The sequence below is a fragment of the Hippopotamus amphibius genome, chromosome 5, assembly GCF_030028045.1.
Source record: "Hippopotamus amphibius kiboko isolate mHipAmp2 chromosome 5, mHipAmp2.hap2, whole genome shotgun sequence".
Taxonomy (NCBI): domain Eukaryota; kingdom Metazoa; phylum Chordata; class Mammalia; order Artiodactyla; family Hippopotamidae; genus Hippopotamus; species Hippopotamus amphibius.
Window position 1 is genome coordinate 112667127 of NC_080190.1, and position 13027 is coordinate 112680153.

Consider the following 13027-nt stretch of genomic DNA (forward strand, 5'->3'; position numbering starts at 1 on the left):
ATCCTTATGGGTTTTCCCTTATATGTTATTTGTTGCTTTTCTCTTGCTGCTTTTAATATTTTTTTCTTTGTGTTTAATTGTCATTAGTTTGATTACTATGTGCCTTGGTGTATTTCTCCTTTGGTTTATTCTGTATGGGACTCTCTCTGCTTCTTGGACTTGATTGACTATTTCCTTTCCCATGTTGGGGAAGTTTTCCACTATAATCTCTTAAAATATTTTCTCAGAGCCTTTCTTTTTTTCTTCTTCTTCTGGGACACCTATGATTCAAATGCTGATGCACTTAATGTTGTCCCGAGGTTTCTGAGACTGTTTTCCATTCTTTTTATTCTTTTTTCTTTTTCCTGCTCTGTGGCAGTTATTTCCCCCATTCTATCTTCCAACTCACTTACTCATTCTTCTCCATCAGTTATTCTGCTGTCGATTTCACCTGGAGTATTTTTAAGTTCAGTTATTGTGTTCTTCATTACTGTTTGTTTGTTCTTTAGTTCTTCTAGGTTCTTATTAAATGTTTCTTGTATTTTCTCTATTTTGTTTTCAAGATTTTGGATCATCTTTACTATCATTACTCTGAATTCTTTTTCAGGCAATTTGCCTATTTCTTCTTCATTTATTTCGTCTCGTGGGTTTTTATCTTGCTCCTTTGCCTGCAAGTTGTTTCTTTGTTTTCTGGTTTTGTGTAATTTATAATATTTGATGTCTCCTTTCCCTATGCTGCCTAGTAGTAATTCCTCTTGTTTCTACTCTCTGCCCTCTGTGTGCGGTTGGTTCAGTGTCTTGAGTAGGCTTCCTGGTGGGAGCATCTGGTGCCTGCTTTCTGGTGTGTGAATCTGAGTCTTTTCCCTCTGATGAGCAGGGCCATGTCAGGTGGTGTGTTTTAGGATAACTGTGAGCTTAGTATGGCTTTAGGTAGTCTGTGTGCTGATGGGTGAGTTTGTGTTCCTGTCTTGTTTGTAGTTTGGTGTGAGGTATCCAGCACTGGCAGTTGCAGGCAGTTGGGTGAAGCCAGGTCTTAGACTCTGATAGAGGCCTCCATGAGAATTCTCTACGATTAATATTCCCAGTTGCTGAGGACTCTCTAGTGGTCTGTTGTCCTGGATTTGGTGTTCCCTCCCCAGAGCCTCAGACTTGACTTCTGATTGAGGAATCCAGACTCCACAGGTCACTCATCCTGCTTCCTTGTGGGCTTCTCTCCTTGGCCTGACGTGTAGCAGTTGCTTAGCCAGTTTTTAGGCTTTTTTCAGAGGAAGCTGTTCCACATGTAGCTGTAAACTCGGTGTGTCCTTGGGAGGAGGGGAGTCCAGGACCTGCTAGATTGCCATCTTGAACCAGAACCTCTGTTTAATTTTTTAATGTGAAAAATAACATTGGTAGATGTTGTAATGTTAAGCCATTCTTACATTCTTTGGATACCTGCATTTAAGGCATGATATATTTTCTGTGTACTGCCACATTTAATATGTTAATATTTTATTGAATTTTTTAAATCTATGTTAATGAGTGAGATTACCAGTAATTTTTCTTTCTGTTCTCTTCTTCTCTGGATTCAGTGTCAAGATTGTAATGGCCTCATGGAATGAATTGGGGAATATTCTGCCTTTTCTATTCTTTGAAGGATATCACCTAAAATTGGATTGATCTCTCCCTTGAAATTCTGATAGAATTCATTTGTAAAATCATTTGGACCACTGTTTTCTTTGGAGGAATCTTTTAATATTAATTCAATTATTTTAATTTTAGGACTCTTAAGACATTCTAATTCTCCTTCCATCAATTTTGGTAAGCTATATTTTCTAGAATTTTTTAGATTTTGTCTAAGTTTTCAAATTTATTGGCGTGAAGTTTAATCTTTGCTCTACCTGTACTTCTAATATTATTTATTTGGGCCTTCTGTCTTTTTTAAAAAATTACTCTATCCAGAATTTTACTTTTTTATTAGTCTTTTCAATGAAGAACTCTTCCTTTTCAAAAATCTTTCTTATTGTAAGTTTGTTTTTTACTTCATTGATTTCTCCTCTTTCCTGCATTATCGTCTTTCTTCCATGTTCTTTGGGTTACTTTTTTCCTAATGTATATCTTATACCTAGTTTATTAATTTTCAGTCTTCTTTTCTAACACAGGAATTTTAGGGTGTAAACCTCTCTATGTACAAGATGTTTTCACGCAAGTTTTATAATATTTTCTTTATCATTTAGTTACAAGTATTTTTAATATTTATTACAAATTCTATTTTTGATAGATGAATAATTTAAAATATGTGTATACATTTCTGAATATTTGAGAATTTTAAAATTTATCTTATTATTAACAACTTCCAGCTTAATTGCATTGGTCTATATGATACCAATTCTTTGAAGTTTTTTGAGCTTTGCTTAATGCTTAGATTCTAGTTGTTTTGTAGCCAGAAAGTCCAAGTGTCGTGTCCATTGTACTGCTAAGAACTGGAATCCTGATCAGTTGTTCCCTTCTACTCTCTCTCTGAAATTCCCACTCTCATTACACATGCAAATAAAACAAAACAAACAAAAATATCAACCATATTGGAAAATTTAAGTCAATTTTTATTTTTGGCACTTGAAACTGGAGTTATATAATAGTATTTTAAAGCAATATGAATTAGTATATTATTTTCAAAGCCTTGTATGTTTCTAAATAGAAGTGTTTATATGTATTACATATTTAGAGCAGTATGTTGTGATTATATGGAAACTTTGAGTTGATGGATCTGGGTTTATTTTATTTATTTATTTATTTGGTTGTGCCAGGTCTTAGAACTTCTTACTTATGACTCGCAGGCCCTTTAGTTGTGGCTTGCAGGCTCCTTAGTTGTGGCTAACTGGCTTCTTAGTTGCAGCTTGTCAGCTCCTTAGTTGTGACGTGCAGGCTTTTTAGTTGTGGCATGCAAACTCTTAGTTGTGGCATGCATGTGGGATCTAGTTCCCTGACTAGGGGTCAAACCTGGGCCCCCTGCATTGGGATTGCAGAGTCTTAACCACTGCGCCACCAGGAAGTCCCTGGATCTGGGTTTAAATCCTGCCTCTAACAATTTCTAAATTCTTTTTTAAAGCTGTATTCCAAGATAGTACTAGTTACATACTTTATAGCATTGTGTGGATAATATAGATGAAAAATACTTGAAATAGATTGTTCAATAAATGTTATCTATTATTATTGTTATTACTATCCTTCAAAATGGAAACTTGATTAATGCTGTTTCAGTTAGTGAATGACTTATTTTACTTTATAATTTTACTCTTTTACTTTACTTAACATATACGAGAAATGGTTTTATTTGGCGACAATAACTTGATAAGCATGTGAGGTATGAAATGAGTTAATTATTTATGGAGATCATGCCTCTTATTTTGGAATAAATTCCACAGCCATCCTACGTTTTAAGACGCACATGGCAGGGACTTCCTAGGTGGTGCAGTGGTTAAGAATCTACCTGCCAATGCAGGGGACATGGGTTCGATCCCTGCTTCAGGAAGATTCCACATACTGTGGAGCAACTAAGCCTGTGTGCCACAACTATTGAGCCTGCGCTCTAGAGCCTGTGAGCCGCAACTATTGAGACTATGTGCCACAACTACTGAAGCCCACATGCCTAGAGCCCGTGCTCCTTAAGAAGAGAAACCATGGCAATGAGGAGCCCATGCACCACAATGAAGAACAGCCCCCGCTCACTGCACCTAGAGAAAGCCTGTGTGCAGCAGCGAAGACTCAACACAGCCAATAAATAAATAAATAAAATTTTTAAAAAAAAGAAGCACATGAGAGACTCAGATTTAGTTTTGTATCATTATATACAGGCACTGAGCATTTTTTAGTTAAATATCTTTTGAGATGACTTGCCATCTCAGTCACTTTAGAAAGTTAAGCACCTTTCATTTCTTCTTCCAAGATTGTGTTATATGAAGAACTAGTGGTGTTTAATGGTTATTTGAGGAACAGGTATTTTGTTTGTACTCTTTTAGAGAATACCATTTGTGTGTGCTTAATTTAATTGTAATAACTGTTTTTTTGTTTTTTTTTCGTTACAGGTTCTGGCTTCAGCGATCCTCTTGCTGGAGCACCATCTGAGTACTTACAGAGACTTTCTAAACTGGCCATTTTGGAGTATGATACCATTCGTCAAGAAACAACCAGAAAATTTAAAAAGAGCAAGAAACGAGAGCTTCAAGATTGCTGATTATCATAAGGTGTGATGCTTTCTTCACTGGCTTGTAAGGTTTATATTTTTCCTTTCTTTTCCTTTTTTCTTTTCTTTTTTGATACGTGATATGATGTGCAATGATTTACATAAAAATGTAAATATAAATAGGAAATAAATATTTTCTGTTATATACGGAATATGTTGTATTTTGTTAATCTTATAGATATGTAAGTTATTATTTATATAGTTTATATATGGGGACATAAGCATCAGAAAAATTACATTCTATGAATTTTATGCACATTGCTTATATCTTTTGATTCAACTTGATAAATGTTTTTTGAATATCTATCTGTACAATGACCTTTGCTAGAAGCTGTAGAAGATTCAAGAATGAGTCCTTATTGTTGGGGTTAGAAGGCACCCAATGAGAACCCCTTCTTTTCCCTGCTTGAGTTTGGTTTATTTATTTATTTATTTATTTATTTATTTGCTGCATTGGGTCTTTGTTGCTGCGCACGGGCTTTCTCTAGTTGCTGCAAGTGGGGGCTACTCTTCCTTGTGGTGCACAGGCTTCTCAGTGCTGTGGCTTCTCTTGTTGCAGAGCACGGGCTCTAGGTCCGTGGGCTTCAGTAGTTGCAGCACATGGGCTCAGTAGTTGTGGCTCGAGGGCTCTAGAGCGCAGGCTCGGTAGTTGTGGCACATGGGCTTAGTTGCTCCTCAGCATGTGGGATCCTCCCAGACCAGGGCTCGAACCTGTGTCCCCTATATTGGCAGGTAGATTCTTTTTTTTTTTTCTTTTCTTTTTTTATTTAAATTTTTTTTTTTTAGAACTTTTATTGAGATACAATTAACATACAATAAACTGCATATATTTAGAGCATACATTTTGGTATCCCAATCTCCCAGTTCATTCCCCGCCAACCCTCCCCGCTTTCCCCACTTGGTGTCCATATGTTTGTTCTCTACATCTATGTCTCTATTTCTGCCTTGCAAACCGGTAGATTTTGTACCATTTCTCTATAGTCCGCACATATGTGTTAATATATGGTATTTGTTAACCACTGCACCACCAGGGAAGTCCCATCCCTGCTTGAATTTGAGAGCAGTTTTGAGATAAGTATTCAAGAAGTTGAAAATGAAAATATTAGCTTTGTTTGCTGATAAAACCGGAAAGGAAACTCCTGGCTAGGATGTGTGGCAACAGTGGGCTTCCTAACACTGAATTTCAGAATTGGGCAAATGTACACATGCAGGTACAACTTCAGGCTCACCTGCTGAATCAGACCTTTACTACCAAGCAGAATAAGACATCTCTAGTGCATAGACAGGTGACTCCCTGAGGGAAAAGCGGGTGGGAAGAGAGACTCGCCCTATCTCTATGGGGAGGAGGAGGAAGGTCTAGGTCAAGAGGAAAGCCTGAGGAGTGAGGGAGAATTGTTTGTCAATACACCTCCCTGAAAAATGGGGAGAAATCAAGGATACCAATGGCTGATCCAGTGGAGAGTGAGAAATGGGCCCTAAGAGAATCACAGAGTGTTACAGAGGTTCAAAAATGAGACAGTAACACCCAGCAGGGTGGTCAGGAAAAGCTTCATGGAAGATGCAGTATGGAAGATGGACTTCATGGAAGTGCATGTCTTTGAGGCCCATGTCTAAATGGGCCTTAAAGACATGAAAGATGGAGAGAGGGCATTTCTAGAAAGATGGAATAACATAAACAAGGACATACTGTGTATTTGGTGACGATGTACTTGGCTGGAGCACTGGGTAGTATAGGGCAATCTTCATCAATTCACGTGCCTACAGACACCAAGCCAGTAGCACATTGAAGGCTGTGGTTACCTGGGGCATGTTTCTTCATTTGTAAACGGGCACTTACTGCCTAGCTGCAGCCCTCCTGTCATATGGGAATGTAGGCCCAAAGTTGCCAGATATTTTAACTTTCTGTGAGAAGCCAGAATCTGGACTTTTATGTGAAATCCTCCAATGTGTAAATACTAGCAACTAGTTTACAATAAGCAACTTATAATGAAAAATTTATAAAACCATTGTGCAAGCCAAAAAAGAATTTTACGGGCAAGCCTCATCTGGCTTTGTGGGGCCATTTATTTATGCATCCTCGGGGTCAAAGGACTAGAGCGCAGTAGGGCTCAAAGGATAACTTGATGACATCTGGTAGAGAACATTAGATGCCAAGCATGAATCTGTAACTCCTTTGTTTCACAGTGGAAGTCTTTGAGAATGAAAGTAAGTTATTGCATTTTTGATTTAGGAAGATTCATCCAGGTATAATTTGTAGGCTAGATTGTAGTGGGAGAAGACTGGAGGTAGGAAAACCAGTCAGGAGGTTTTTATAAAAATTGAGGTAAGACTCTCTTCAGCAGAAAGGTAGACACAGGAATGGGAAGGGCAGATTAAGATAATTAGGACATCAAGGCAAAGGACTTAAGACCCCTTGATTAGATATAGGCTATCAGGAAAGGAAGAACCAAAACCAGCTTATTGCCAGTCTTAGACATAAGATTCTCAGGAGATGTTATTTTGGGGAGAAAAGAGGGTGAGTGCAGCTTTGGGTATATTCAGTTTAAATTGCCATCAGGACATCCACAGGGAGATAACAGCTGAAAGCAGGTGTATAGTGCCAGAAAAAGATACTGACTAGAGTTAAAACTTTGAGAAACGGTTGCATAACTAAGGCTGTGTTTTCCCTGATGAAAGAGTAGAGAGAGAAAAGAACCCAAATTTATAAGGGATGAGAGGAAATAGGTAGAAGACATGAAGAAGGAGAAGGAGGAAAATTAACTATCACAGATGTAGGAGAATAAACATATGCGATGTCCTTGCATGCTTTATATTAATGTATAAAATACACATTAATATGTTTATTGTATTATATGATGCTGTAGTTCCTAAGGGAATAACTAAATAAATGTAAATGGATGTGTTTGTGCTTACATCTGAATTTTGATTGAGAATGATTTAGATACTACCTGTACCTTTTCTGTGTTCTGATCACCTCCTCCAAGGGTGGCCAATGACTTAAGAAATGGGAAGTGAGAGGAAAGCTTTCCTCAAACAGAAATTTGATGAACTCTTTTATTTATTTATTTATTTATTTATTTATTTATTTATTTATTTATTTAATTGAAGTTTTTTGATTTACGATGTGTTGATTTTGTTTTTTTTCTGTTTGCTTTTTTAAAAATTTTTATTTATTTATTTATTATTTTTGGGGGGTTCACCAAGTTCAATCATCTGTTTTTATACACATATCCCCGTATTCCCTCCCTCCCTCGAGTCCCCCCCCACCCTCCCTTGAGTCCCCCCCACCCTCCCTGTCCCAGTCCTCTAAAACATCTTCCATCCTCGAGTTGAACTCCCTTTGTTATACAACAACTTCCCACTGGCTATGTATTTTACAGTTGGTAGTATATATATGTCTGTGCTACTCTCTCGCTTCGTCTCAGCTTCCCCTTCACCCCCCGCCCCCGATGTGTTGATTTCTACTACAGCAAAGTACTTCAGTTATACATATATATCCGTTCTTTTTCATATTCTTTTCCATTATGGTTTATCACAGGGTATTGAATATAGTTCCCTGTGCTGTGCAGTAGGACCTTGATGTTTATTTGTCCTGTATATAATAGTTTGCCTCTGCTAATCCCAAACTCCCAATCCTTCCCTCCCCTCCGCTGTCCTCCCCTTTGGCAACCACAACTCTGTTCTCTATGTCTGTGAGTCTGTTTCTGTTTTGTAGACAACTTTGTTTGTGTTGTATTTTAGATTCCACATATAAGTGATATCATATGGTATTTGTCTTTCTCTCTCTGACCTATTTCAATTAGTGTGATAATCTCTAGGTCCATCCACATTGCTGCAAATGGCATTATTCTTTTTTATGACTGAGTGGTATTCCATTGTATATATGTACCACATCTTTTTTATCCGTTCACCTGTTGATGGACATTTAGGTTATTTCCATGTCTTGGCTATTGTAAATATTGCTGCTGTAAACATTGGGGTGTGTGTATCTTTTTAAATTATAGTCTTGTCCAGATACATGCCCAGGAGTGGGATTGCAGGATCATATGACAACTCTCTTTGTAGTTTTTTGAGGAACCTCCATACTGCTTTCCATAGTGGCTACTCCAATTTACATTCCCACCAACAGTGTAGGAGGGTTCTCTTTTCTCCACACCCTCTCCAGCATTTGTTATTTGTATACTTTTTAATGATGGCCGTTCTGACCAGTGTAAATCAAAAGTACTCACTGTAGTTTTGATTTGCGTTTATCTCATAATTACTGGCGATGAGCATGTTTTCGTGTGCCTGTTGGCCACCTATATGTCTTCTTTGGAGCAGTGTCTATTTAGGTCTTTTGTCAATCTTTCAACTGGGTTGTTTGGGTTTTTTTGTTATAGAGTTGTATGAGCTGTTTGTATATTTTGGAAGTTAAGCCCTTGTTGGTCACATCATTTGCAAATATTTTCTCCCAGTCTGTAGATTGTCTTTTCATTTTGTTTATGGTTTCCTTTGCTGTACAAAAGCTTCTTTTGCTGTATATTTGATTAGGTCCCATTTGTTTATTTTTGCTTTTATTTCTATTGCCTTGGGAGACTGACCTAAGAAAATATTGGTATGATTTATGTCAGAGAATGTTTTGTGGATAGGCACTTCTAAACACCTTTGATTATCAGATGGATTTCATTTATTAAGTTCCTATGTGTACTCTAAACATTTAATATTTTTTATAAATCTTATAGAAAGTAGGTGGGTAATATTACTCCTATTTTATAAATGAAATAGTAGATTGAGGATCTTTGTTTTACACTTGGTCTCTAGCTAGAAATAGGAGAACTAGAATTCTAACCTACTAGAATTTAAAGCCCATATACATAAAATCAGTAGAATAATAATTATTTTATAACTTAAACCTAGTTACTTAAAATTTAAGGCAAGATAGTACTCACACAGAGAAAAACATCTAATATTGAGTTGAGTTCCTGACTTATGACACTAACACATCTTGGAGCATTTATACCAGTAGAGTAGAAAGACCCCTCCCCAATCTCCATATGAAAGAGTTCAACTCAGACCAATTCAGGAAAGGAGTGGAATGTTTCTTTTTAATAATGAGATATGCCGACAATGATTAATCATTTGGGGATTGAATTTAACACGTTTTTCACTAAATCTTAAAACCAAACCAAACCAAACCACAGGCTCTGTTTCCTTACTTTGCACTTACTGTTTTTGTTCCTCATGAACTTTTAAAGAAAAGCCAACGTGTATTTAATAGTCAGAAGCCTCAAACCATCCCCAGGTAAGATAAACCCAAGATGTAGAGATACGGATGGGATGCCAACTTCTGATATTGTAGCTTCCATGGATGTTAAATTTATGCTTGCGGTGACGACAGTCTTGCCAGAATGACCCTTTCGCATTTGTGATTTGGAAATTTCTCCAGCGTAAGCAATATCAGTCACAATCTTGGGAAGATACACCTTATGATAAATATTTAGGATGGGAAGACAGAGTCCTGATTTTAGGATGAGAAGACAGTTATTTACAAAGAATAATTACTTCAGTGCAGGACAAATCATTAGTCAATGATAGTTTCAAAGAAGTTTCCTGAGAAGACTTCTTGCCCTTTCTCTAATTCCATGCTCATCAAGCAGCCTTCTAATATTCAATTTAGACTTCTGAGCGCATGTCATCACCATGAAGCAGATGCCTTGTCTAGATGACATGTTTTCGATCTAGGAGTGGCTATGTTAACCGATGCCTTGTGCTTCTGAGTCACAGTCTCTGTGACTTTGGTTGGCGTGAATTGGTGCGCAGATTCTGGTCATCCTGGCCAAATTAATGAAATGAGGGTTGTTTTTCTTTCTAGAAAAATGACTTTAGTATTTTGGGAAATATAATATACATTTTGAAGAATGTCAGCAATGTAGAAAAGTGCAAACAGAAAGTTTACAAAGCACTCATAAATAACATCAGGTGATCATTTTTCTCTGTATATATGCAGATAGATACAAAAATACCTATATTAAAATGGATCATTCGGGACTTCCCTGGTGATCCGGTGGCTAAAACCCTGCGCTCCCAAAGCAGGGGGCCCGAGTTCAATCCCTGGTCAGGGAACTAGATCCCACATGCTGCAACTAAGAGTTCTCATGCTGCAACTTTAAAAAGAAAATCCTGCATGTGGCAGTAATATTAATTTTAAAATATTATGTTTTATAAATCTATATACAGATTCACCTGTAGACTTATCCCTAAATCTAGATCTAGATCTTTTCTAAAAGAGATTTTTTCCCCTAAAAGATTCCTCTGCAAGAAACTTCTGGTTCTGATCTAAAACATTTATCAATTTAGAAAAACCCAACTGAAGTCTGAACAAAAAAGTTTCCAGATATTGCCTTTGTTGCAAGGGAAACTTAAGTAGTACATGGAGACCTCAGGACTTGAATTGCATTCTCCACTAGGGTTGGTCTCTGTTTCACTCAGTCATTCACGCTTATAAAGGACCTTTATGGGAAAATAAGTCACCACACCAAAAGATAATTAACCCTATTGCAGAACCAGCAGATCTTTATAGCATTAATAAAGTGAACAAAATGTTAAAAGAGAGAGAGATTCTTTCATAAGGCTTTTCAAACTTAAGCATGCATCTAGATCTGGAGAGCTCGTTAAAATACAGATTCCCATACATCTGGGGTGGGTTTGAGAATTTGCATTTCTAACAAGCTCCCAGATAATGCTGATACTCTGATCCATGGATCACACTTTGAGTAGCCTGCCTGAGAATCACCTGCACTTAGAGTTACCTGGTGCATTTTTGAGACACACCATTGTCCAGGCTCTACTCCCAGAGAATTGGATCTAGCTGGTTTGGGGTGGCCAGTGAACATAATTTTTAAAATCTTCCCAGGGATCCTAATGGGCAACTAGGTCTGAGAACTACCGTTGTAACATTAAGAGATTATGAAAAACATCAAGAAATTGAAATAACTGTTTTTCTTCTATTCAGAGCTTTATGGATATTATTACATTGTCTCCTGGCATTAGTTGTTGCTGTGGAGAAATCTGATTCTTCACAATTTTTTTTAATCCCTTGTATATTATTTTCCGTTTCTCCCTGGATGTCCAAAGATTTTCTTGATTCATGAAACTGAATAGAGTATGACTCACTGTGTGTTGTCCTAGATCAAATTTTCCTGGAACGTAGTATGTTCTTTCAAAGCTGTATATTAAAGTTTTTCTACTTTGGGGGAAATTTTTTTCTTTCATTGTATCTTTGAATGCTTACTCTTTCTGTCCCATATTTTTGAATTCTCTACTTCAAGAACACCAGACATGCCTGAGATGATCTTTTTCTGTTTTAAATATCTGGAGAGTTGGAAAATAAGGTTTGTCAATATTTTTCTGTTTTCTTTCTGATTACTTTAATCTGTGGGTTTTTTTTTTTTCTCCTCTAGCTGTGTTGGCTGTTGATGATTTTAGTGTTTCTTCTAGGTCAGCAGTTCTCCAGTGTGCCTGGCAAGGTGAAGGTATTATTTTCCCATTTTATAGACAAACTGTGATTTAATAACTTACCCAAGTTTCCACAGCTCGCAGGTTCCAGAGCCTGGGTTTATACCTGGGCTTACCTGAATCCCAGGTCCCTGCTTTCTCCATCACAGTAAAAACCTCTTTGAAAAATGTCATCTTGAATGTCCCTCCTGTTCAAAAAGTGCTCATGGGCAGGTCCCTGCCTGCCCTACTCAGACTCACCCATTGACGACATTTAATTAATGGGCCATTTGTGTTGGGCACTGGATGAGGGCTGTGGGGACAAAGTCAGTTGTCACTAATTCCTCCTTCCTCACCCCATTTAGAGCATGAAGATTCAGGGGAAGGACAGTCTAACTCTCCCACCTGAGGAAATAAATAGAAATATTATAGAACCCAAAGGAATAGCTTAAAATTTAAATAAATTTTCACTGGCATCTATATAGTGATTTATGGATTACAAAGCCCTTACACTCACACGATTTCGTTAGCGCCTTGGAGGATGAGGTTACACAGGGATGTCACATGTGGATGATTTCATGGACGAGGACAGCAGAGGGTTCCCTTGGTGCCACTCGGCTACTGACAGGCAGCTCCACAGCACCTCGCCATCAGGAACACTTTATAAAACTCCTTTAGGTCCACTGTAGACTCATATAATCAGCTGAATAATTTCAAGTGCTTAACATTTGTTTTTTTTTCTATCTGGGTCTTTCTCCTTTGAAAATAAGGGTGGACTGCCAATTGGAATTATGAACCGACTCCTATCGGAATGGGTTTGGGGTGTTGAATAAATGACTGGTGTCAGCAGACAGCCGGAGTCAGAAGAAAACTGAACTAAGACCTGCCTTAGAATAAATATTTGTGACTCCTCCAGCAGTTCTTGCCTCTTAATGTATGGCTTTTTAAGAATGCTTATGGTCTGTGTCCTGATTGATGCCTATGTTTAAAGAAGCATAGAAATTGCCATCAGCGCCTGGTGATTCCACCAAACTATTCAGCTAAACATAGGAAATGTATGAGTTCACAGTTACGGGCACAATATACCTTCCTTGGAATACAAGTTGATACCTACATGAAATGAACACGTGAGGAAAAGAATGTTTTTGATTCCTGGAGTGTTTTTCTTATGTTTTTAACCTGAAACTAAAGAGATAGCAGTCTGTAATTTTTCTACAACTCCACAAGCCGGAGATAATGTGCTCATGAAGAGAAACCAGAAAACTATCTCCCAAAAAACTGAATCTGGTGAAATAATACCATCAGGGACCTTATCTTAAAATTGGTAACTCTGAGGGATGTGGCAGACTTCAA

The 13027-nt window shown here is 37.5% G+C and overlaps 1 protein-coding gene across 7 annotated transcripts in view; it reads left to right on the forward strand.

Annotated features, from left to right (window-relative positions):
- The window catches only part of C5H8orf89 (chromosome 5 C8orf89 homolog), a 54324-nt gene extending 50008 nt beyond the window's left edge, over nucleotides 1-4316 (forward strand). For 3 of the 7 annotated variants that reach the window (XM_057736507.1, XM_057736510.1, XM_057736508.1), the window contains 2 exons: nucleotides 1741-1779; nucleotides 4044-4316. In XM_057736507.1, the coding sequence (XP_057592490.1) occupies nucleotides 1741-1779; nucleotides 4044-4192 (188 nt within the window). In that variant the 3' untranslated portion in view covers nucleotides 4193-4316. The remainder of the gene's footprint in view (nucleotides 1-1740; nucleotides 1780-4043) is intronic. The other 4 variants (XM_057736509.1, XM_057736512.1, XR_009053938.1 and 1 more) reach the window with 3 other exon arrangements.
- Nucleotides 4317-13027: the final 8711 nt, after the last annotated feature.